This window comes from Laetiporus sulphureus (genome assembly GCF_001632365.1).
Source record: "Laetiporus sulphureus 93-53 unplaced genomic scaffold LAESUscaffold_3, whole genome shotgun sequence".
In the NCBI taxonomy this organism is placed as follows: domain Eukaryota; kingdom Fungi; phylum Basidiomycota; class Agaricomycetes; order Polyporales; family Laetiporaceae; genus Laetiporus; species Laetiporus sulphureus.
In genome coordinates, this window is record NW_024468512.1 from 381,202 (window position 1) to 403,396 (window position 22,195).

At 54.5% G+C, this 22,195-nt stretch overlaps 10 protein-coding genes across 10 annotated transcripts; 2 read left to right on the plus strand and 8 right to left on the minus strand.

Moving 5' to 3' along the window:
• Positions 1-684: 684 nt before the first annotated feature.
• LAESUDRAFT_782777 (alpha/beta-hydrolase) lies at positions 685-2,713 on the minus strand (the record flags this gene model as incomplete). The annotated part of the gene is made up of 5 exons (XM_040913864.1): positions 685-1,840; positions 1,891-2,164; positions 2,214-2,298; positions 2,386-2,498; positions 2,563-2,713. The coding sequence occupies 5 exons, from the start codon at positions 2,711-2,713 to the stop codon at positions 1,003-1,005; spliced, it is 1,461 nt and encodes a 486-aa protein (XP_040768980.1). The 3' UTR covers positions 685-1,002.
• Positions 2,714-3,173: 460 nt separating this feature from the next.
• Positions 3,174-4,935, minus strand: LAESUDRAFT_642426 (kynureninase; the record flags this gene model as incomplete). The annotated part of the gene is made up of 7 exons (XM_040903729.1): positions 3,174-3,717; positions 3,776-3,945; positions 3,997-4,218; positions 4,278-4,411; positions 4,484-4,572; positions 4,641-4,740; positions 4,800-4,935. The coding sequence occupies 7 exons, from the start codon at positions 4,933-4,935 to the stop codon at positions 3,174-3,176; spliced, it is 1,395 nt and encodes a 464-aa protein (XP_040768981.1).
• Positions 4,936-5,390: 455 nt separating this feature from the next.
• On the minus strand, positions 5,391-6,602 carry LAESUDRAFT_734145 (t-SNARE; the record flags this gene model as incomplete). Its single annotated transcript, XM_040910487.1, has 7 exons — positions 5,391-5,544; positions 5,605-5,690; positions 5,746-5,865; positions 5,915-5,997; positions 6,048-6,156; positions 6,213-6,449; positions 6,510-6,602. 7 exons carry the CDS (start codon positions 6,600-6,602, stop codon positions 5,391-5,393), a joined length of 882 nt encoding a protein of 293 aa, XP_040768982.1.
• A 1,174-nt stretch (positions 6,603-7,776) lies between these two features.
• Positions 7,777-11,297, minus strand: LAESUDRAFT_720449 (nucleotide-diphospho-sugar transferase). Its single transcript, XM_040907814.1, has 10 exons — positions 11,165-11,297; positions 10,984-11,108; positions 10,627-10,890; positions 10,377-10,563; positions 10,153-10,316; positions 9,971-10,096; positions 9,542-9,909; positions 9,356-9,487; positions 8,839-9,305; positions 7,777-8,772 (listed from the first exon to the last, which is right to left on the minus strand). The coding sequence occupies exons 1-10, from the start codon at positions 11,288-11,290 to the stop codon at positions 7,876-7,878; spliced, it is 2,856 nt and encodes a 951-aa protein (XP_040768983.1). The 5' UTR covers positions 11,291-11,297; the 3' UTR covers positions 7,777-7,875.
• Positions 11,298-11,970: 673 nt separating this feature from the next.
• Positions 11,971-13,147, minus strand: LAESUDRAFT_754911 (uncharacterized protein; the record flags this gene model as incomplete). The annotated part of the gene is made up of 7 exons (XM_040911963.1): positions 11,971-12,243; positions 12,294-12,369; positions 12,421-12,539; positions 12,591-12,740; positions 12,799-12,882; positions 12,943-12,972; positions 13,031-13,147. 7 exons carry the CDS (start codon positions 13,145-13,147, stop codon positions 11,971-11,973), a joined length of 849 nt encoding a protein of 282 aa, XP_040768984.1.
• Positions 13,148-13,616: 469 nt separating this feature from the next.
• Positions 13,617-14,009, minus strand: LAESUDRAFT_720451 (uncharacterized protein). The gene has a single exon (XM_040907815.1). It carries the CDS (start codon positions 13,970-13,972, stop codon positions 13,742-13,744), a length of 231 nt encoding a protein of 76 aa, XP_040768985.1. The 5' UTR covers positions 13,973-14,009; the 3' UTR covers positions 13,617-13,741.
• An 87-nt stretch (positions 14,010-14,096) lies between these two features.
• LAESUDRAFT_720453 (uncharacterized protein) lies at positions 14,097-15,421 on the plus strand. Its single transcript, XM_040907816.1, has 5 exons — positions 14,097-14,543; positions 14,613-14,776; positions 14,843-15,075; positions 15,193-15,281; positions 15,359-15,421. The coding sequence occupies exons 1-5, from the start codon at positions 14,350-14,352 to the stop codon at positions 15,375-15,377; spliced, it is 699 nt and encodes a 232-aa protein (XP_040768986.1). The 5' UTR covers positions 14,097-14,349; the 3' UTR covers positions 15,378-15,421.
• A 202-nt stretch (positions 15,422-15,623) lies between these two features.
• LAESUDRAFT_740805 (NOL1/NOP2/sun family RNA met) lies at positions 15,624-18,344 on the minus strand. Its single transcript, XM_040911101.1, has 7 exons — positions 17,999-18,344; positions 17,857-17,946; positions 17,312-17,806; positions 17,146-17,251; positions 16,550-17,098; positions 16,049-16,493; positions 15,624-15,985 (listed from the first exon to the last, which is right to left on the minus strand). The coding sequence occupies exons 1-7, from the start codon at positions 18,331-18,333 to the stop codon at positions 15,888-15,890; spliced, it is 2,118 nt and encodes a 705-aa protein (XP_040768987.1). The 5' UTR covers positions 18,334-18,344; the 3' UTR covers positions 15,624-15,887.
• A 385-nt stretch (positions 18,345-18,729) lies between these two features.
• Positions 18,730-19,351, plus strand: LAESUDRAFT_614647 (uncharacterized protein; the record flags this gene model as incomplete). The annotated part of the gene is made up of 3 exons (XM_040903196.1): positions 18,730-18,799; positions 18,865-19,085; positions 19,142-19,351. Coding segments are annotated over 3 exons (501 nt in total), but the record flags the coding sequence as incomplete, so codon positions are not given.
• Positions 19,352-19,934: 583 nt separating this feature from the next.
• Positions 19,935-22,184, minus strand: LAESUDRAFT_809222 (uncharacterized protein). The gene is made up of 7 exons (XM_040914122.1): positions 21,727-22,184; positions 21,585-21,671; positions 21,472-21,532; positions 21,347-21,414; positions 21,241-21,294; positions 21,111-21,179; positions 19,935-21,059 (listed from the first exon to the last, which is right to left on the minus strand). Exons 1-7 carry the CDS (start codon positions 21,770-21,772, stop codon positions 20,035-20,037), a joined length of 1,410 nt encoding a protein of 469 aa, XP_040768989.1. The 5' UTR covers positions 21,773-22,184; the 3' UTR covers positions 19,935-20,034.
• Positions 22,185-22,195: the final 11 nt, after the last annotated feature.

Below are 22,195 nucleotides of genomic sequence, written 5' to 3' on the forward strand. Positions count from 1 at the left end.
GAGATATATCAGCCATCTGATCAGTTACATCGCGGTAATGCAGCAATGAATACCACCAGAAATCGAAAGGACTGATGGTATCGGACACATAGCAGGTTTTGGGGAGAGCAGCGGCAGAGCAAGCAGCTATACGTCCTGGCTGAAGTTCGCAGAAGCAATGAAACCCTGTTCCTCAACCAGGCTCAATTTTTTAGAAGTGAGAGCAATGTACCAGAGTGAAGGCGGACTGGCAAGAAATGTGTGCCGCACAAGCGAGCCGACGCGACAAGGAGTGCACGTGATCGTACATTGATGTCACGGGACAGCGCGGTGCAACGCGGACAGACAGTTCTTTCTTCGTCGATATCGCTATTCATTCAGGCCTGTTGCGTATTGCGACTGTGCGAAGAGTCGAGCGGGTTTGAGCCAATTGTGTGCTTAAGTTCGAAAACGAGCAAAAAAGAATGTTCTTACCCGAGTAGGGATACGGTCAAGACATGAATATTGAACATGCAATAACAACTGAACATGATCCGATTTCGGTATGACTTAGAATATTCGATAAGATTTCCTTTTGTAACGTTCTAATCCAGCTGGAACCGTTGTCAAAATAAATGTGCTTAATATTGGCATAGTAGGTATAACTGCTTCGAACTTAGCTGACCATATGAAATTTACCATAACAAACCGATAAACTGGGGTAAACAAATTGAGACGCAAACGAGGAGCGTTCTGGAGCTCGCCCTCCCGCAATAGTATACTCCTTGATAGAAACATCATTTGAGGACAAGAATGCAGACAGACAAAGTCACCATCCTGTAATAAGTCACTCAGCTCACGCCCTGATGCGATGGATGTGCAGGCCAGTGGAACTAGCGGCTTCCCCGCACCCATTAGATTAACGAAACCAACCAATGATATGGGCCTTAGGCCTGGTGTGGGCAACACAATATCATAGAGCACGAGCCCAGCCTCAGCGCGCCAAAAGCGAACCCAACTATTGAGGAAAGAAACTTACATTGCCTACTCAGTAGTGAGACCTGCTCTCCACCTGACATCATCCAGAATCCAGTCCCCGACGATACGCGGGTACGTCTCGCCTGCAAGCGCCTCGTTATGCTCCTCCGTCAGCCCTTCCCAATCTCGCTCAATCATTCTTTTGCCTTCGGTTGCAAGATCACCGCCACCGTCATCAGATTGCTCCTCACCGTAGAGCACTCTGAGCCTCTCCCATATCGCCTCACTCTGTAGCCTGTCAACGAGTGTGTCGCTCTTCGAATGCACGACAAACCATCTTGTTCCTGACCTTTGCACCTCGTCGCTCGATCGCAGTTCGTATGATGCGGTATTCCAGGGCGCATAGGTCTGCAGACGACCGAAAGTGGGTGCGACAAACCACGACTTGTATGCGGGGTACGACCGCAGGAGGAGATCAAGGTTATATAGACCCGAGGACATGATCACCGCACAAGTAGACGCAAGGAGTGCAGGCGAAGGTGAAAGAGTCGAGGATGTAGGAAGCGGAGAAGGCGGTAGGTCGGATGGCGACGATGGATTGGGCTGGAGAGGCGTGACGGATGCACTGGCTCGGGGCTGGAGGAATATGGACGTCAGCATGTGTGCAGAGCAGCTGTGTCCTATGAGGTAGAGTCTTGAGGGATCAAATTGGGCGCGGTCAGAAGCGAGATCCGGACCACTCCATGACAAGAGGAACTCCAGAAACTCGAGAATGTCTTGGGCATGAGCGGGGTGACGAATGGGTGTAGCAGAAGTCGTTAATCGATAGTTGGGTACAGCGACCGGGAAACGCGTGCGCAGAGCGAGACGGCGAGCAAGCGGTGCGTGCTCGGCTTTATCTTCGCTGCAGAAAGCATTGGTGTGTACGGGCGATACATAACGCACAATACTTACGATCGCCACGCGCCGCCGTGGACGAAACAGATCAAGGGCGGCCCGCGCGTCTGCTTTGCCTCCACGTTCAGTGCCCGCCTCGGCACGTAAAGATCGAACTCGTGCAGTACGCTGCGAGCTTGTGCGGTGGTGTATGGTATTCCTATGTATTCCTCCAGCTCCGATGTTGTTGCACTGCTATGGCTGTGCATGTGGGGAAAGCGTGCGCTGTGTAACGGGCCTGACATCGCAGATGCCCGGGTGAGCATGAGGTCGCAGTGGAGAGGAATACTAACTACAAACGTGTGCACGGCGGCGAAGCAAGATGTATGCGTATGGCAAACCTAGTCGTAGGAGATGCCGAAACATCTGAACAGCGAGCCGGGGTAGGCGAGGCGAGGCGCGGGCTGAACCACGTGGATGGCTAATCTGAATGCTGACGTCATGCATACCATAGCTTGGCGGGGCTTTCCGTTATAACCCACAGCGCGAACAAGTCCGAAATTCAAAACACACTTTCATCCTTTTCCCCTCATCCTCATCCGCAACAATGCCGTTCAACGGTTCAGACATTTGCAAGGTGCGCACGAGTACATGTTCACTGCAGGACTGGTCACTGACGGCGCCATCTATGACAGATCATGTCAGTCGCTCTCGTTTTCGCGCCTACGCAATGCAGCGTGCTCACCTAACGATCTATCAACAGCTTTTGCTTCCTGCTGCCACCAGTTGCTGTCTTCTTGGAGAGAGGTGTTGGCGCCGACCTCCTCATCAACGTTATCCTAGTACGTGCCGTCTCCTTCTCCTTCTTTTGCCGGTTTGGCTCACATCCTGTCTTAGACATGTCTGGGTTGGATGTACGCGTTCCTCCAGTTATCGCAGTTGGCAAAGAATTGACTTATTTCTCCTTAGCCCGGGTATCATCCACGCGCTATACATCATCTCCAAGTATTAAGACGCAGGTGCTCCGCTTTCGTCACGAGCGGTCATGACAAAGAACTCTTGCTTTCATATCGTCTTATCGCCTTCATACCTTAAAGTAGGCCTACACGGACCCCGTATTCTCTGGTGCTGAAGTACTGTAATCTATGCTTTTCATTGTCAATTTTGACATCTGTTGTCTGACCCATCGTTGACGAGCTCTCGAAATAAAGAGTTTGTCAGCTCCGTTCGAGTCAAGCCTCTGAATTCGATCTGAGATACTGTCCATCTCGAACGCATCTTAATTTCACCGCCCGAAACCTGAAGCAGGTCTGAGGCCCATGACGAATGTGCATGCAACACCGTCGTCCTCGGGAAAACAATTACAACTCCTCTCGTTCGACCAGGCCTAGCACCTCTTCCAGCACATTCACCGCTCTCTCCACATCCTCCCAGCTGTTGTACAGCGCGCACGGCGCCAGTCTGATGACATCCGGCTTTCTTGAGTCTCCCACCACGCCTCTATCTGACAAACCCGCCAACACGCGCGGCATCACACCTTGCCCAGTAGGCAAAAATACAAGCGAAAGTTGCGCGCCCCGCTGTTCCGGGTCTGTCGGCGTGATGATCGTCACGCCCACCTTGCTCTCACCACTCTCAGCACCAAATGAGGCAGCCTCCTCTACGGGCACCCAAAACCGCGATCTCTGAAGGAGTGCTTCCAGGTATCCTGTCAACCTGAGGCTCCGCGACCGGATCGCACCCATGCCACCTGCCGCCCGGAATACTTGCAGCGAGCCAAGCAGCGCTGCAGTTGCGAGCACTGATGGGTTTGACTGCTGAAAGCCCTGCGCGCCCCGGATGCGCGCGAACGTGGGCGGCATTGCGAAACGTGTTGAAACGTCGTGCCCCCACCATCCAGCAGCGCTGTAAGCGAGGTACCAGAAGTGAGCATCAACATATAGAAGAATATGAGACAACATACCGTATAGGCACGTCCGCCCATCGCTCATGTACGAAGAGCCCAGCGATTGCGCCTGGACCAGCATTCAGGTATTTGTATGTGCACCATGCCGCGAAATCGACGTCCCAGTCGTGTAAAGATAGAGGAACATTTCCGATAGTATGAGCGAGGTCCCATCCGCATACGCAGCCCTGTCGTGCCAACCATTAGCACCGTTTTTTGCGAAGGCAATCGAGACCCACCTGCTCTTTTGCCGCTCGGGTGATCTTCTGCATCGCGAATAGTTGGCCCGTGTAATATTGGATACCACTGAAGAGTACGAGCGCAATGCTTGCGCCTTCCCGCTTGATAGTGTCAAGGATGTCCACAGTGCGGATAGTATGTTCGCCTGGCCGAGGAGCGATCTCAATGATCGCAGAGGCAGGATCAAGGCCGTGCGCGATGACTTGCGACGCCATTGCGTACTGTTGCGAGGATTGTTTAGCTTCGTGAGGGCGGGGAGGTTGAACTACGAAGAACGAACCTGATCGGAGGGGAATGCCCTGGCTTCACATAGAATCTTGTACCGCTCCTCTGTCGGCCTGTAGAATGTGTTCATCAACAGATTTAGGTTCGCCGTGAGCGTGCCCATGCAAGCAACTTCCAATTCTTTCGCACCTAGAAGTTCATAGATCAACTTTCATTGCTCACTATCCCACACGCAGGAGACGCGAATGAAGTTGCACTCACCGACGAGCTCAGCGAACGCTGGGATCGCGCCATCCGCAATGTGCACCCAGTCGCGATCATACGGGTGGTCAAAGTGGCCCTCCACTCCTCTGCACGCACCATCAGAGCATCTCCGTCAGCGCCGTGTGTGTCGCGCACGCTGGGTCAGCGGACGCACCGCGTCGCCCATACGTCGAGCTCCTCTTCTACCAGCTGCCGCGCACGACGCGGAAGCACACCGAGCGAGTTCCCGCAGAGGTACGTGCACGGCACGTCCACTGGATGGGACACGCTGCATAAGTGTTCGCGTGTGAACTAAAAGGGGCAGATGATGTACCGAGCTCCGGCGCGACCGCCCTCGCCTTCATCTGACGGTTAGTCGGGATCACGAACTCGGCACGGAAAGCGGCGAGAGGGTCGGCGTGCGATGCAAGCTTGAACGTGCTCGCAAGCGCGTCCGTCGACGGGGCCATGGTGGCAGAGGTGGGAGGAAGAACGAGGTAGCCTTCCCGAACACTTATATATAATGCTTAGGAAGCAGGGAAGAGCAGATGGCAGACGTTTGTTATTCATCGCAATCAATTTACAGAACAATCGTGACGAGCGCCAAACAGATAGATGCAGGATTAAAGATAGTGTGATATCACAGAAGAGCGTGAAGTGGGATGCATAAGGACAACAACTATTGTACGCACAAATGAACGTAAGAGGTTTGCAGATTAAGCAAGAACAGCTGTTGCATACAAGTAGATCACTGATGAAACGTCGTGAAAGATCCTCGGGGTGCAGTCGTAAACATGTCAGCACACCCCTTCTCTCCGCCAGCAGCCAACGTCCGCTCAGAGAAACACATGATAGAGAGGTAGACAATAAGGATGATGGGGTGGGTGAAACAGCCCACTTAACAGGAAGAGGAGATGCGGCAGGATCATGAGTTATGACTATTCTTCACGTTGTTGCTGACGACGACACCGACGACAATGCCCACGACCGCAAGACAGATGAACACGATGATAGCGCAGATCCAGCGCATCCGCCGTGCTCGCCGTGCGTGCACCACTGCCTTCTCCGTCTGTTCCAGTCTATGCGACAAGAAGTAAGCTCAGCAGTACGACGTTGGACGGAAGAAGGCTAGAACATACCCTTTCTTAGTGTTTTCCTCAACCTCTGCAGCGGTCGTGTCTATGGCGTTGATGGACTCGTCTTGTTGTTGCACAAGTACGCTCATCTACGAAACCTTGTGAACAACGCCAAGACAAAAAACACACGTGCTCAAAACTCACGTCGTTGAACATCTGCGCAAGCTCCTCGAGTGTACGCTCAATCTTCAAGATGTCTTGATGCCGATCCTGCACTTCCCGGTACGCTGCTCTCGACTCGCCATATCGTGTCGAATTCGACAACTGTGGAAGACATCAGATCGATGGTTAAGAATAACAAAGGGGCACACACAGCCTGAGCGAAGATCTGGTCACCGCCACCCTCCGTGTTGTTAACAACAGCATCAACCTCCGCGGGCGTTGCGTCGGGTTTGACTGAGTGACGCGGTCAGAGACACCTAGATGCAATCGCACAATGAACACACCAATCTTAAATTGTCGTTCGACTCGCTGTTTATACCTCGCCCTGTAGTCTCGTTCGACCTGTTGGTAATTTTGTAGTATCTCTACAAATTTCGAGCGCAGCAGTCCTATCTATAAGCGGGCGAATGTGAGCACGGTCGAGCGCAGGGCGACGAGGTGTCACATACCTGGTTGTTCCTGATGCGCGCATCCTGTGGTCGAGGGACAGGGTACTGTGTCAGGCTCTGTATTCGATCCTTGAGGTCGTTGCTGAGAGAGCGCGTCTTGCCGACGAGCTCCTCTAGCTCGGCGGAGGTCCGACGGTTCGCAATATCGTCGGTGCTGTTCAGCGAGCGCGAGTGTAGCTCGCCAATGCGTGAAACATTCGAGCCAAACTCTGATAAGCCATCTTGGATGGAGGAGACCTGCACGAATATGCACCAGCTCAGCACGTCGGTTGTCCATGTAAGGTTGCGCAAACGCACCTCCGCATAGAACCGGCTCATAGGATCGGTCTCTTCATTCCTGTTCCCGTTGGTGGCAGGGCTAACGGCACTGGGCGTCTGGAGGCCGGTCATCTCATGCGACTGTTGTGAGCCATCTTCGGCAGCTTGCTGCTGCCTTTGAGCCTATAGTGACCAATGCCATTGTCTGGGTCAGCCGCCGTTCGCTGTCGTTCCTAACAGGTTGCCGGGTGTGAAGCCAAGAAGACGCACCCTGAGGGCTGCGAGCCTGTCACGAGCCATTGAAGGGGAAGAACGTGGAAGGGTATATCGCGGGAAGCGGTCGAAGCGGGAAGGAGAAGAGGATGGTGCTACTGGACTGGAGCGCTGATCGTATGAACACCCCGTGGGAAGACCCGCCCTCGAGCCTGGCGCTGTCACTACCCTCGTTTGGTTTTGGACCTGAAGTTCATCGCTTTCGGCTCAATTCAAATGCTGGCCACCGCGCACAGTCATGAGGCATCAATCTCATATTGTACTTGTTGGCTGCCACGGATCTCCAACGTGTCTTTAATGCGATCAGCCATCAGTGTTCGAGCCCGGAATGCGTGATGGCATCCGCAGAAGAGCATATCCTCCGCTTTCATCTCGAACGGCTTCCCTTGAGCCCGACAAACGTAGTCAGAATTTCACCGGAGGTACCGTTTGCCTTTCTTATTCCAAATACTGATACCGGCAACTCCCTCAGCTCACACCGATCGCTCACTCAGGAGAGGAAGCCTACGAATATCAGCTGGACGTAGGGCTATTTTTGACCCAATGAAACAGCAAATTGTCTGGACTGAACTATGAACATGGGTGCACCGCACGGACGACGCTTCGAATCTCATGCGTGGGCGGATCTGGCCAGCTAGTATAAGTTAGGTCAGGATCGCTGCTGTAATCTGACATCCCTTACTTCCACACCCGTACTATTGGAAACCGCATTCTGTTCTGGCGATGGCCAAGGATTCACCAGCAGTTTTGAGCATGGATTCATTGATGGCCGCGGTACGACTACAGCTTGCACGGATCAAGTCGCTATTGAAGGCATGTACCACAAGCTTTTTGTTAACTAAACGACCGACTACGTGTACATATATATGGTCAGCCGCAGGTGCAGGCCATGTCCCACAAGATGGCCTACTACTAACATGCATGTACATCTCCAGTTATTGTCAAGATTATGTTGAACACCGTCTTACCAGTGGCCGAACTTTTCAACTCTTCGGTCCATATTCAGCATTTTCTTTCTGTTTTGATTTGAGCGATTTTTGCAAGCTGGTCTATTCAGTAAGGTAGACATCGATAGCAATGAAATCACAGCAATCTCGACTGATGGCAAGGGGCTTCTAACGATACACGCACTTCATGAACTCGTACTCTCCGTACCTCTCGCCTGCAACGCACTCGTACTACTCTCCTCACCTATCGGTGATGGCTCTTCCCAGCCCCCCTCGCTGCTCTCCTCCTCACTCGTCCCAACAACAGCAGCTACATCCTCGCTCTCCTCCTCACTTTCGCTTGTCTCGAAGTTCCCGTCTTGATCGCTGTCTACCTCTTCCAAAACATTTTGAGTTGTCGGCACTGTCACAACGGGTGCAGCCTTTACGCCAGCGCGCAATATGGCAGGAACGGTCATTTCATCCGCACCGATTTGCGCTGGTGTCTCCTGATCTGCCGGGACGGCGGCGGTCTTCATTTCCTTAGTTTCCTGCTGGACCGCAACGGGAGCGGCGGGCTTGCTGACGGGCTTCTTTTCAGATGCACTCGATTCCGCTACTGCGACGGTCTCGATCTTCTGCACTACCGTTGTAGTAGTTTCTGCCGTAATGACAGTCTTTGGCTTTGCGGCAGATGCAGAAGCTGCCGGGACTTTTGTCATAGTCTTCTCCATCACCGTGGGGGCTTCCGCGCTGGTGGTGACCGTCGCCTGAGCTGGCGCCACCGCGATCGGTATCGCCTGTTCCTCGTTCCGCTTCTCACCACCTTCCCCACTCACACTCTCCTTCTTCTCCTCCTCTTCACTTTCCTCGTCACTCTCCTCTTCGCTCTCCTGCTCATCAAATTGCTCGATCATGTGCGATCCGACAGCCCAGCATTTTTCCAGGCCGTCGCGCACGGGACCGGGTTTGTGGCCTTCGCCTCTCGACGAAGGCCGTGCATGCCAGGTGCGGATATCCTCTTCCTCGACAATGTCCGCCTGATAGAGCGCTGCAAGGATCTGTCCAAAGAGAGGCAGGCGGGAAGAGTGCGCACAATGATGCTAGAGGAGGGAAACATATTATGTTAGATACCAAGCAATATGATCGAAGCGCATATATGCACACACCTGCAGCACCTCAACTGTTTCCACGGCATCCACACCGCCAATCTTGTCAATCAACGGTCCCCATCGCTCAACCGTCTTCGCAATCTCCTTTCGCTGTCCCGTCGGGTTTCCTTCGACAATCCCAATGCGCTCCACGATCGCCTCGACAACAGCCTCACGCACTCTCCGGAGCGGCACGTTGCTCGCCATGCGCAATGTCTTGAGCTCGACGGCGGCGTTGTCGACGCTGTGGCCCTCGGCGAATGCGCGGTCGAGTGACTGTTTGACCTCCGAGCGGAACTCGGACTCGGCGGCGTTTGCATGCAGATTGTGCAGGCCCGTCACGTCGGGCGCGACCGATGCGGAAGTCATGGAGGAGGTGCGGGAGAGGGCGCGGGATGAGGAAGCTTCGGTATCCGTATCTGACCCTGATTCGGACTCGGTGACAGAGCCTGCGTCGGATAGTTCGAGGTCCTCTGCTGTATCTCCTGCATCGTAAATTAGTAGCGGGAGTGTTGTGGAAAGTTCTGTATCGCACCAATCCGCATGAGCCGTTGATTGTTGAACGACTCCACAGGTTCAGCCTCCTCATCTTCGGCCTCAAGAGCCGCCTGAGGCCAGACGATGGCATTTGAGCCCTTGCCGACGAACGAGGTCACCGAGCTCTGGTCTAAAAGATGGAAGGTAAAGGTATGATCGTCGCGGAGGGTAAGAATCCACTGACGAGCTTCGACCCTCTCCCACTCCTCATCATCCTCCTCGTCATCCGCATCGTCTCCGCTTACCTCCCTCCTCTTCGATACCCTCTCAAACTTGTCCAGCCTCGCATTCTTCCCGAGAACAACGTCATCAGCAATTAGGCAGCCCGTGTGGATCGTGCTATCCTCGCCGATCCGCACGTTCGCGCCGATGATGCTCTCTTCGACATGTGTTCCAGCTCCGATATGAGTGTCGTTAAACACGTACGCCCCCCGCAACACCGCCCCTGGACCTATTGTGCAGCGCTCGCCGATGACGCTGGCAGATACGGATGCGTTGTCCGATATGATCGAATGCGCGCCGATCAGTGTGTTCGGGCCAACTTTGCAAGTGCTATCAGAGGCTATATCAGCAGATAATTGGATGAGCATATACGGAGCAGAATGATATATACCGCGATAGAACAACAGAGTTGTCTTTCGGAATATACTTGTTTCCCCGAAGGTGCTCATACGAGTCGCCACCGGGATGGTTGTTATCCGGAACCAGCGGAAATGTCCATCTAGAGAGTATGTCTTTGCTACACGCGTAAGGGTCAACGCTATCGCAGCCAGTACCGCACGGTGCATGCCATACCTGATCGCATCGTAGCTCCGCGTGTCCGCGACGCGCGCCGCGTACCCGTCCCTCGCGACGTAGCAGTGGATGTTCTTCATGAGCAGGTCGGACGTGAGCACGCCGTAGACAAAGTCGCGCCGGATGTCGGCGTAGTCAAAGTTGTCTTGGAAGAGCGAAGGGACCTTAGCAGACGGCTGTGAGATATAGCAGGCATCGCAGGGACATGATCAACTGTATCATACCTCTGTCGAGCAGATGTCGATCGAGCAGTCAATGAGATCGTTACGAATCTCTACCTCTGGGTGCTCTGCGAGGATCTCACGAGGGATCTGCGCGTGCGTCTTGTGCGGGTACCCGATCACCGGCTCGTAGTGCAGGCACTCCGAAGTTTGCGGGTCCAGCACAAACACGGCCGACTCGCCTCTCGACCTGCCTCACCAACACTCGACATTCAGCACCCACACCTACTACCCTAACGTGGCCGACACGTACCTGGTCCGATGCTGCGCCCCGCTCTCCTTCACTACTATGGTCATGATCGCGTCCTTGTTCGTCCTGCGACGCTCCTTGTGCGCGCGCACGACCTCGTCGATACGAATGTTGCTCACGAGGTCGCCCATGACGAGAATGAAGTCGGACGTGATGATTCCGTGCGTGTAGATATCGCGCATCGCGTCACCGGGTGAGTACGTCTCCTTCGCAGTCACGATGGGCACGATCTTCAGACCCGAGCTCGGTTTCGACCATTTCGAGTCGCTGGAGTGTGGAGTGTCAGTGTAAATGGGAAGATGATTGTACGACCACACGATAAGCCGACGGATATATAGGTGAGTGATACTGAAGACGCACCGTATTGCAGCCTTCACAAGGTCGGCATACGACCGACAAATCACAAAGATTTCCTGCACGCCGGCCATGGCTAAGCTCTCAAACGTCCAATCGAGGAGTGTAGCATTGCATATCGGCAGCAAGCACTACACCGATCCATCAGTTCGTCCACCAGTACCTGCGGAAAACCCAGTGCACCCACCCTCGGCTTCCCGACCGTCATCGGCCTAAATCGCTTGTTGAAGCTGTCTGCGAGGATGACTGCCTGAAGGACCTCATCCTCCTCAACCAAGTCCTTATCCTTGGCTGCAGATGGTTTTGGTGCCATTTTCGATGTTCAGGAGTATACGACGAGCGCATACAGACGCGTCGCGTCTCGACTGACTCGATCGGTCACATGCATCCGCCGCTCTTCGTGTTCTATTCGTGATTTTCACGGATCTGCATGCGTTCAGCAAGCCATCTACCCATGGGGACACGCACATCCCACAACGACACGCCACTACGCTGGGAATCGCAGGAGAATCGAGCATCGTTCCGAACAGTGCAGCCGAGTACGATCATCGCACGCTAATAACTCAATCTTTGCTCGGCTCATCTCACGCGAGCAGGACGTTAACGTTCACCCAAGATACAGGCATAGGGAAGACGTGCCGTATCTCCTATGGACACTCGCTGTGGATAAAACTAACGACAAGGATGCACGATCCGGAGCAGAAGGAATGGGTATGGAGAATAATGCGCTACCCGGGATCAACATTAGCTGAGTGACAGCGGCCTAGCTGCACAGGTATGAATGAAACTAAGACAGAACGTCGGTCGTGAATGTGAAGCAAGCAAAACTAGATCCGCGTCGTACACTAGGGATACCAAGGAAAGAAAGTTAGATCAATCCAGGATGAGCGGGGAGGGAACGGCGTAGTGAGGATGATGGTGGTAAGAGACATCAACAAGTAGAGGTAATCGTGACAAGTCATAATTATAGGAGAACAGTCGAGCAGTCCACGCTTATGCTGCAGCAGCGACAATGGCGGCAGCGGGTGGTGCCTCAACCTTGGGCTCCTCCACGGGCGCCGATGATGGCTCGGTCGCAGCTTCCTCAACCAGGGGGTTCTCGAGGGGAGCAATGGGCTCAGACTCCTCAATCACGGGCGGGTTCTCCTCTACCTTGGGGGTGGTCGGCTCCGCCTTCGCTTTTGGCTTGAAGAACTCGCCGACACGCGCAGACAAGCGGCGGGTAACCTTGGGAGACTTGAGCCTCTCCTCTTTCTTCTCCTCCTTCTACATGCATACCGTGAGCAAACATTGACAGCAATGGAGGTACAACTTACCTTCTCCTCCTTGGGCGACTCAGCCTCTGCAGGGGCAGCCTCCGCAACAGTCTCGGTGGCCGGCGCGGCGGTCTCACTGAGAGAATGTTAGGCTCGGTCATCAGTTGCATCATCGATCAATACTCACGTCTCCTTCACCGGCTCAGCAGTGGTTTCAGCGGGGGCATCCTCCTTGGGCGCCTCAACAGCCGGTACCTCAGCCTGGGTCTCCTTGGGTGCCTCCTCAGCAGTGGAGGGAGCAGGACCCTGCGCAGAGTGAGCCGACAATCGAGAATGAAATATAACGATATGACTGACCTCCTCTTTCTTCTCGGTCTTCTTGGTAGTCTTCTCTTTGTGCTTCTTCTCACCCTTCTTCTCGTTCTTGAAAGGAGCGAGGAGCTTGGCCAGCAGGCTAGGGCTCTTTGGTCGGTCTTCCTTCTTGGTCTCCGTGGTGGCGGCCTCAGCCTAAAAAGGCAACTCGATCAACATACGACGATCAGCTTAGATGAAACGTATCACGAACAGGCTTTGCCTCCTCAGCCGCGGGGGCTTCGCTGGCGGGCTCAAAAGCAGGAGCCTCCGTAGATGCCTCACCAGGCGCAGCCTCCTAGACGACAGCGGTCGTATCAGACACGGTGAACAAATTATCGGAAGGAGATCACCTCACCTCAGCTTTGGGATCCTCCGCGGCTGGCTCCTAATTGGAAATTTGCAATGCTCAACACACGACCGATACAGATCGCGCAGATACTTACAGCAGCCGGATCTACCTCAGGGGTGGGCTCAGGAGCGGCGGTGGGCTCTGTAGCGGGAACCTCTGTGGTCTTGAAGTCCTCGACGGGGGCAGGCGCGGAAGCAATGGCGTCAGACATTACGGAGTAGTACTCGTGGATGAGAGCTGGAAAACACAGCGAGTCAGACGCGTCGCGCGAGCGAAAATGGGACAAGAAAAAGGTATGATTGAGGAGAGAAGTAGGAAAGATGACTGGCAGTGATCGAGAGGTGAGCACGTACATTAGTGGTATATGAGAAGAGAGAGGCTGATCTTGGCCTGACAATGCAGGAAGAAGAGAGAACGAGAGAGAAAGAGATAGGGAGAGAATTAGCTCTGGACGGCGCGCCTTCTTATCCCTTAACCAGACGGGTACAAACAAAGCTAAACTACTCTGAGCAGCCCACGTTAACGCGTCCCAATCAGGCGACGCCTCCGCTGCTGCTGCATCGCTCATCTGACTCACGCCGGGCACCCCCACGCCATCCCATCTGGCCCCATCTGTGCTCAGATGCGGTGGTGGAGGCGGGCGGAAAGGGCAATGAGCGAGCAGCGAGCGGCAGAGGAGCTGTGGCTGTAGTTGATGGAATGTGAGGGTGTGGGAACGGCGCTGTCCGCGTGGAGACGAAGGAAGAGCTGCTGCTGCGACTGTCAGGAATCAGCCGCCTCTCATCAGACGGCAGATCCGCCGTCCTCACCCCGCCACCTTCCTCCTTTGTGCTCTGTTTCTCGCTGGGCCCTCCTCTCCCTCTGCCCGTCGCGTTTCTCTGCTCGCCCTGCTGCCAGAGGAAAGGGACTGCATAGCAGGGTTACGGGCAGCTCTGGCCTTGGCGTCCAGGTCGTGATCTATTGCTCGCTTGGAAACGCTTCTTTTCTCTTCCGGGCAAGCGTCGACGCGGTGAATGCGTCTCGACTGTTTCACCATTCCAGCTCCGACCACCCCGCTTCCCACGCGTCTATATGTTCTCCCCGCCACAACCCATTCCAACATTATATTATCCGTCCTGGCTCTGCCTTTGTCCTCCTCCTCACCAGCCACTCGCTGCATCCATCCTCTGCTGCGCCATGATAACGCCTATTGCCCACGGAGAACGTGTCGGTGTCTGCTCGCCTGCCGCCAGCTTTGGGGAACTTGCTCTGCCTTCAGGATCTTGTGCGGCACTTGCGTTCTTGCGCTATATAGTCCTCCTCGGTAGCGCAATGGTATTCTCCTCAACATTCTCTTCTGTCTGTGCTGCACTGCTACGTAGCGTCCTTGACGATTCCTGCGCCGTGCAAAAAAGGACGTGATTTTTTTTAGAAATGCTAGCTGCTCTGACACCCTTCTTTCTGCTCGACGCGTTCCTGCTCCTCCTGCTCGTGTCTCTCTCTGTGCCGATAATAAATATAATATACCTGTTCCATCTCGTGGGTCATGACACCTCTGGCTTTCTCAATGCAGACGGCAGCGCCTGGTTCGGCGTGTGGGGCTACTGCGTATCGGCATTAGACGTCTCGTGAGTGTGTCGCCCACTGAATTGTTCCAAATACGCTTCTGACGATCATGCCCTTCGCCTTGTGACCAGCGTCCTCGGCTACAACGACAGCACCGGTGCATCCTGCTCCAAGGTTACGCTCGGCCACGACCTCAGCCCCGCCGTCCTCGCCGCCCTCAAGCTCACTGGTGTCAACCTCAGCAGCGGTGCTATCTCGCGTGCTACTAGCGCTATCCTGGTCCTGCACCCCATCGGTGCGTCAGCAGGGCTACCTGATGTGGCCCTCTTCTGATTCGATCTTGATTGGTTCTGTGGTGCAGCGTGCGGGTTCGCCTTCATCCCTCTGGTCAGTTCCCTGTTCCTGCTTCGCCGCCGGCCCGTTCCCGGCGATCGCGTGTCACGCTGTGGGGGTATCTACACGCTCGTAGGCAGTCTGTTCGCTGCCGTGCTCATCACCATCGTCTTCCTTATCGACGTCATCCTCGTCGCCGTCATGCGCCGCAAGGTCGACGCCGGCTCCGACGGTGCCCTAACCCTCAACTGGGGCAATGCGGTGCGTGTAGCGCCTGCACGCTTCTCGCGATTGATTGACTCGATCTGCTAACACGCACGTTTCGTGCTCTGGCGTTGCATCATGATGGGTTGCCAAATCATGACGACTTGTGCGCAGGTCTGGATGACTTTGGGAGCAACTGTCGCACTCTGGCTGGCGACGGCCGGTGCATCAGCCGCTGTTTGTGCCTATGGCAAAAGATATCGGTAAGCTGCCCTCCCTGGCAACCTTTCTGCCACCTATCACGTAACGCTCGGCTGATGCTGATTCCTCGTGTTCTCAGCAAAGCCACAATGTACTAGGGGTCTGGTATACCCTTTTTAGATTGCGGGGGTGCGGGTCCGGGACGACCGCCTCCGCAGCGCAGCTATGATAGCCCTGGCTCCCACATGAATCATAGAGCTGCATAGACCGTTGGAGATGGAAGCGATGTACGATATGCTTTTGCCGCTTCTTGCCTTCGCATTGATATAATTGATACCTTCCACGCCTGTCATATACCGGCTCCGACGTGTCTAAATGTATCTGTCACTTACACTGTACTGTGCACCTTCAATCGATAAGCGTGGGCTGACTCGGCGTGCGGCTGCGTTAGCCCGTGCGGTCTGAGGGTTACTAGCAGCGACTACATATACGGTAGAAAACCACCGCACGCGGCGCCATGTGACGGCGAACAGGTCCCTTATGCCGCTGGCGATCCCCGAGAGGTCTTGGCTATTACAGCCAGCAGCGTGTATGCAGAGCCAGATCGAACGCGCTACATATCATAGAAACCCTCTTAATGCGAAATTTAAAGGATACAAGCCCGGGGCCTATGCAACAGCCTCGACAGTGGGTGCATGTTCCAGCTTGGACTTGAGCTGCGCAGGGACACGCAGTCCCTTGGCCTTCATCCTCTTCCGTTTGATTTCTGTGTAATGACGAATACGAACGTCAGCCCCGCGCATTCCATGTGGAAAATGCGTCAACTTACCTGCCATGTCCATGTACGCCCTGTCCTCATCGCTATCAAACGCCTTCTGCTCCCCCGCCTCCACCTCCGCGCTGCCCTTGCCGGTATCCTCCCTGCCCGGCCTCGTTTTCGTGCGTCGCTCGACTTTAAACTTCGCGACGAAGAACCCGTCCATGTTGTGCACGTGCGGGTAGAACCGCCGAGTGAGGCTTAGTTTCTCGTTGAACACCTTCCCGCGGTACCTGGTGTATCCCGTGCGCCCGAACTCGAGGCCCGTGTCGACGAGCGTCACATTCGGCCGCTTGCGCAGCGCGTAGTCCACGACCGCCTCGTTCTCCTCGACCATCACGGAGCATGTGGAGTAGACGAGGTACCCGCCGGTCTTCGAGTCAGGCGCGACGCTATCGATGGCGCAGAGAATGAGCTGCTTTTGGAGGTGCGAGAGGAGGGTAAAATCGCGCTCGGACTGTATATGACGCGTCGATTAGCGCTTGACAATGTAATAAGTCGACAAGAGCATACCTTGTTCGTCTTCACGCTAGCGTCTTTGCTGATGACGCCCGTGCCACTGCACGGCGCATCGAGCAGTACTCGATCAAAGCCACCTATCACCTTCGGGAACTCTCTGCCGTCATACGAGCACACGACGACATTCTTGCATCCCAGACGGTGTATGTTTGCAGTGAGACTCTTCGTCCGCACTTTGTTTGCGTCATTCGCGAACACAACACCTGTGTTTTGCATCAGCGCCGCCATATGTGTCGTCTTCCCACCGGGCGCTGAGGCCATGTCCAGTACCCGCTCGTTGGGTTGCGGAGACAATGCGATTACCGGAAGGAAAGACGAGGCGGCCTGGAGCATGTAGTGTCCCGCAAGATACTCGGGAGTCGCCCCGATTGGCACGCTACTCTCGAACACCTGTAGACCCACATTTGTCCACTTTCCAATAGGCTCGAGGTTGACGCCCCGGTTGATGAGCGCTTGCGCAAGATCGCGCCGACGTGTGCGGAGGGTATTTGTTCGGATAGTCACCGGCCTGGGGACCTCGTTTGCTTCGAAGAACTCGATCGCCTGGACGGCTGTTAGATGAGCCTCACGCGAATGGTAACATTACGTACCTCCGCAACCGGGAACAGCTGGAACAGTTTTTCTGCGAGGAAATCGTTGTATCCATAATAGCTCGCGATGTCCGAAATGAGCTGCTGCACATACTCTGAGCGTGATCTTCAAGACTTATCAACAACACAGAACACAACACAAAGCATGGGACATGAGAGCACTTACCGACCTTTGGCTGCCAGCTTTTTGAAGTTGCCCAACACACGGACGCACTCTCGCATACGTCGCTGTACTGTATGCACATCCGGTCCACCGTTCTTCTTTTCTTCCTCCCTTTCCTCCGCTGAAGGCAGACGGAATGCTTCCTCGCCCTTGCCGTCTTCACCATCCATGTCCTCATCCACATCCGCATCTGCGAAGTCGCCGTCCTCCGCACCAGCAAACTCGGCTTCACGCATCTCCTTTGCGTCAAGCTCCGCTTCCCGCGTTGCTTTTGCGTCCATAGCCTTTGACCGAGCCTCCATGTTCGCAAAGGTAACAGGACTGTCTTCTTCATCCTCCTCATCAGACGATGACTGGTCAGAAGCTGTGGGGATGATTTTCGCGGGGCGTTCGTGCTGCTTCGACTTTTTGCCCTTGGTCCTGGCGGGGGCGATCTCGAGCTCATCATCATCAGAATCCAAATCGAGCTCTCGTATAGGACCTTGCAGGAGATCATCGCTATATGTGGCATAAGGGGCCAATGCAAAAAAGATGGACAGTGAACTCACTCGTCCGCGTCGGCACCGGCCATTTCGAGATCGTCCAAGTCACCGATGAAACCTCCCTCTGCATCATCATCGCTATCGTGGAATAGTGACCTATACGTGTTGCATTGAGATACACCCAGCGATTTGAGTGAAGAAAACCCACCTTGCATGTGCTTTTAGATCCTGGTCGCCCTCGACGTCCTCCCATCCCTCGCTGTTCCCACCTTCCTCTTCCTCAACGTCCTCCTTCCGTTTCGTCTTTGCTTTGCTAGGAGCCCTTCCTGGCTTTTCGGATACCTTGCCCTTCCCGAGAAGAGTCTTGGATTTTGGATTCTCTTTGTTCTCGCGAGCCTTCTTGGCTGGCCTCTTGCTCAGACCTTCCTTCGCATCCTCAGCCTTGCGCTTACCGAGCTTGTTCGCCGAATGCCGTCCTGCCTGTGCCAATGTATCCTCTAGAGGCTCGGGTGGCCCTTGTTTGTTCTTCGCACGACGTCCCATATTGAATGAATGTAATGGAGATTGATTTCCCGGAAAGGATAGTAGGAAATTTCGCGGTCGTGTGACAGACGCCGGTGACATCTCGTGACGGTCGCGGTCAGATGACATGATGTCATGGCTTTGCCACTTGTCGCGCTCACTTCCTGCGCCACGCCAGAATATACACTTCCCATCGCTGCGCCCACCATGTTCACCCCGTGTACACTTGGCTTCTCTCGCAACTTTAGCACAACACTTCGTCCCAAGCTCTTCCAGAACGCGAGCCTGTCGCGACACATCTTCAACACGCGTCTCCGCTCGCCCAACGCGACTCTTTACGAGAAGTACTTTCCATCAGCGAGAGGCAAGAATGCAAACATACTCCTGTTGAGGGCTAGCAGCACATCGCACTGGATCAGAGCTGTCGGAACAGCTGGTGTAGGGCTAGGTCTCTCCTTATACGCGGCACCCAAGATCTTCTGCGAACGTACGTTCTTCTTTTGTATCACCTCACAGGATAGCTTGGCAAAGAGCTGACATATCGTTTACTAGCTCCGCCCAGTGCTTCACCTGCTCCCGCGCCTCAGCAGAGCCCCCCATCCCCTTTCCAGATCCCCGACTCTCCGCCACCGCCGCCACCGCCGCCGTCCTCCAGCGTAAGCTATCTGGAGCTCACATTCGGCACGGTGACTGGCATATGCGCCGGAGTCTTCGTGAAGAAGGGTGCCAAGGCACTTGCATTTGTCCTCGGCGGCATGTTCGTCTTGCTCCAGGTCGGTTCCGTAGCTTCTTCCCGCGGATCTGCGAACGTCGACTGACGCTTTTGCAGTACCTCGGCTCCCTTGACCTTCTACATGTTGACTGGTCTCGCTCTGCGACTGGCTTCGAGAATTTATTCTACACCAAGGATGCTACGGGAGCGAAGAGGGCCCCGAGTGCCGGGTCGTTTTTCAAGGGGATCGTGGACTTCTTGACGGCGGACTTCCAGCAGAGAGCGTCGTTCATTGCTGGCTTTGCCTTGGGGTTGAGGATCGGTTGATAGGAGTATCTGGAGTCCCACAGCGGGACGTGTATGGGCGTGATAATGGCCATAGACTTCGTCCTGGGCGAAACGGCAGTGTCGTGACATGGTGGAACACGATTAGACACAACTGAGCGCAATAGCTCAGCCAGCTCTCGTTTACTCAATTGTGACCGGGGTAGACGTGGTCGAAACCGTTCAATGCATGATGATAACTTGCAACTTGTAAAGGGTACTGCTAAGCTATCCTATAACAAATTCCTAGAATAGGTTTGGGTCCCATGGCAGAGACATACTAGTGCAGTTAGCCCTCGGATGGGACAGATATGTATCATGACGACGTCCATGGATTTGGTGGTACACAAGTGGAGTCAGGGTGCTAGATATTGATTTAAAACGTCGTTCTACAGCGCCAGACCCCCTCAACTGACAAACATAACAGGCAGCGGGTTTCGAGCGCCCATATCTGATATGCACGACCAGTATGGCTGAGTCAGCGCGAAGTGCTAGGAGTAGGCCGCCCGAACGTTATCCGTGAGAGGGTACTGAGTGTTGAACATACAAATGGGCATCGTAAACGCGAAGCCGCATCGCTGCCATGGCCCATAAGTGGGGGGGGGGGGGAGCGTCTGGGTGAACCTCCGTGAACATGTCGATTCGCGCGACGTGCAACGCAGAAGGGAGGTGAACGAGCAAGACAACTATGGAAGTACACGCTGTCCACCAAGATTGCGTCTCAGCGGAGGCATCGGCACCGGTTCGCCCCTGGTCGAATTTGCATCTCCCAGCGCCGCGTCATACGGATTGGGCAACCGCAGCGCGTACGTTGGTTGGCGCGACAGTCCCGAGAGCGGCTTGGGCGCCGGCCCAATGACAACGGAGGGCTTCGCCATCTCAGCCTTCACAGGGGTAGTCGCGACGACCGCCTCTCCTGGCCCGCCCATGAAGAACAGACTCGGCGCCACCGAATGTATAGAATCCGGAGTAAGCGGGCGCGACGAGACGTGTGACACGTCGCATCGCCCGACGGTAGGCGTTATTGAGTACACGGATGGGCCCCTGCTGGCAGATGAGGGAGTGCCGGGACGGAGCTGGGGAGGGACATTGTCGATTGGCAGCGATCGCGGAGAGCTTGACCTGATATGCGCGGCAAGAGTGGCCTCTGGAGGACGAGGCAGTGTCTCTGCATCCACCTCAGAGCTGTATGAGCTGATGATAGACTCCACTGTAGTCGTCGAGTCTGTGGAGCTCTGCGAAGCCGACCGCAAGAGAGGATCCAATGCGTATCGACTTAGCAGTAACGGGCGTTCGCGGCGGACGGGGACCCGCGCAAAGTTCGGGCGAGGCGATTCCTGCGAGCGGTATGACGGCGCAGGACTGTCTGTGCGCTTAAGAAATCCATCGTAGGAAGATGCCCCATATGGCAGCATTGGCATCATGCTCAACCCGCTCGTTGTGGAGAGCGCTGTGCCAGAGCGCGAGAATTGCCAAGGCGACTTCGGAGGGGACGGGACACGTGCAATGTCTTCTACTGATATTAGCTTAGCGGGAACGACTTGCACGCGTTCGGCCTTAGACACGACCAAGTCTGCGCTGTTGGGTTCGTTGGTAGCTTCAAGGTTGCCTTCGAGATCCTTTGTATCGGAAACGAAGGACTCGTCGTCCTTGGGCGGCTCTGGTTCTGGGATCGTAGACATCACGCACAGGAATATTGCGTGTATAATAACTGGATGATCGTCATGAGGTTGTTGATGCTAAAGACATATAGCGTACTTACATATAGCAACAAATGTCCATGTCAAAAACAATGAAAAGTCGTAAGATGCGCTGCAAGCTTGCTTCGAAGCTGGAGGGTCCATCAGTGCCTGTACAATTTTCTAATCCGTCTTGATCAACGTGACACGTACCGAAGATAGCACAATTGAACTTCGGTCCAACGAGTGTTAACGGTACAGCGATTCCTGCAAGTCGACTAAGTGGACTGATGTCGAAGACGAGAAATTGCAGACTAACCGAGGTAAAGCAAGAACAAGAATACAGTCCGTGCGAATTCTAACCGAAGTCGGAAAATGACAACGATCCTATCGCCGGAGTTCATATCAGGATGATCACACGATGAAACAAGAATGCTGTCTCACATCAAATACAGTAGAACAGATGAGAATGCGTTGGCAGCAATCATGAGCAATGCCACAATACCTATCTTGTGCATCAGCCGACACAACTTCGGGCCATGTCTTTGGAGACTTACGCTGAGCGTGAATAGCACGCTTCCACTCTCGAGAAATATATACAGACAAGGTAATTGCCCATAGCAGGCTTATCACTGATGCCACGCCTAGTGCCGAGTCATCAGTATGATTTTCATAAGTAACTGATGTTGATGAACTCACCAAAAAGAACCCTCCTGTACAATCGGAATGCAGACCACGACAACATAGCTTAGGCAATAAAGATTAAACGGATGCTGCTTAAAAGGAAAAACAAAGGATAGACCAGCTGTATTGTAGAGGTAAAGAACGAAAAGGCCACCAGGGGTTAGAACAGAAACGAAACAACCAGGGGCCGACGCAGTCTGTGCCCAACGAAGGAAGAGGAGGGGAAGGTCCGAGGAGACTGAGCTGAGACGTTGGCATATTTGACGGAATTCTAATACGCGGATCACTGGCAGCCGACACTCTATGGATGGCATCAACGACCTGACGTCGCGCACTGCCCCATCGCTGAATGGACGGGGGAGCGCTGACAGGAGGAAATCCAGAGCCTCTGACTCTGTAACATATCTTGGCTCTCCCAAGGCCTGACAGGGTACGAGTCCCTCGTTGCTGGGTGGGAGGAGGGGGCGATGCGCGAAGTGGCTTG

Excerpts from the sequence above, each read along its gene's own strand:
- LAESUDRAFT_720449 (XM_040907814.1), bottom strand. The coding sequence starts at position 11,290 with ATGGCACCAAAACCATCTGCAGCCAAGGATAAGGACTTGGTTGAGGAG. Across the intron at positions 10,317-10,376 it reads TCGACATCTGCTCGACAGAG|GTCCCTTCGCTCTTCCAAGA; the intron begins GTATGATACAGT and ends CCGTCTGCTAAG. Across the intron at positions 9,488-9,541 it reads GTGGGAGAGGGTCGAAGCTC|ACCAGAGCTCGGTGACCTCG; the intron begins GTCAGTGGATTC and ends TCCATCTTTTAG.
- LAESUDRAFT_720451 (XM_040907815.1), bottom strand. The coding sequence starts at position 13,972 with ATGGTGAAACAGTCGAGACGCATTCACCGCGTCGACGCTTGCCCGGAA.
- LAESUDRAFT_720453 (XM_040907816.1), top strand. The coding sequence starts at position 14,350 with ATGCTAGCTGCTCTGACACCCTTCTTTCTGCTCGACGCGTTCCTGCTC. Across the intron at positions 14,544-14,612 it reads GTATCGGCATTAGACGTCTC|CGTCCTCGGCTACAACGACA; the intron begins GTGAGTGTGTCG and ends CCTTGTGACCAG. Across the intron at positions 15,076-15,192 it reads CCCTCAACTGGGGCAATGCG|GTCTGGATGACTTTGGGAGC; the intron begins GTGCGTGTAGCG and ends ACTTGTGCGCAG.
- LAESUDRAFT_740805 (XM_040911101.1), bottom strand. The coding sequence starts at position 18,333 with ATGGGACGTCGTGCGAAGAACAAACAAGGGCCACCCGAGCCTCTAGAG. Across the intron at positions 17,807-17,856 it reads GCCGGTGCCGACGCGGACGA|CGATGATCTCCTGCAAGGTC; the intron begins GTGAGTTCACTG and ends TGCCACATATAG. Across the intron at positions 17,252-17,311 it reads AAGCTGGCAGCCAAAGGTCG|ATCACGCTCAGAGTATGTGC; the intron begins GTAAGTGCTCTC and ends TAAGTCTTGAAG.
- LAESUDRAFT_809222 (XM_040914122.1), bottom strand. The coding sequence starts at position 21,772 with ATGTTGTCGTGGTCTGCATTCCGATTGTACAGGAGGGTTCTTTTTG. Across the intron at positions 21,415-21,471 it reads TCTGTTCTACTGTATTTGAT|GATCGTTGTCATTTTCCGAC; the intron begins GTGAGACAGCAT and ends CTCCGGCGATAG. Across the intron at positions 21,060-21,110 it reads ATGGACATTTGTTGCTATAT|TTATTATACACGCAATATTC; the intron begins GTAAGTACGCTA and ends ACGATCATCCAG.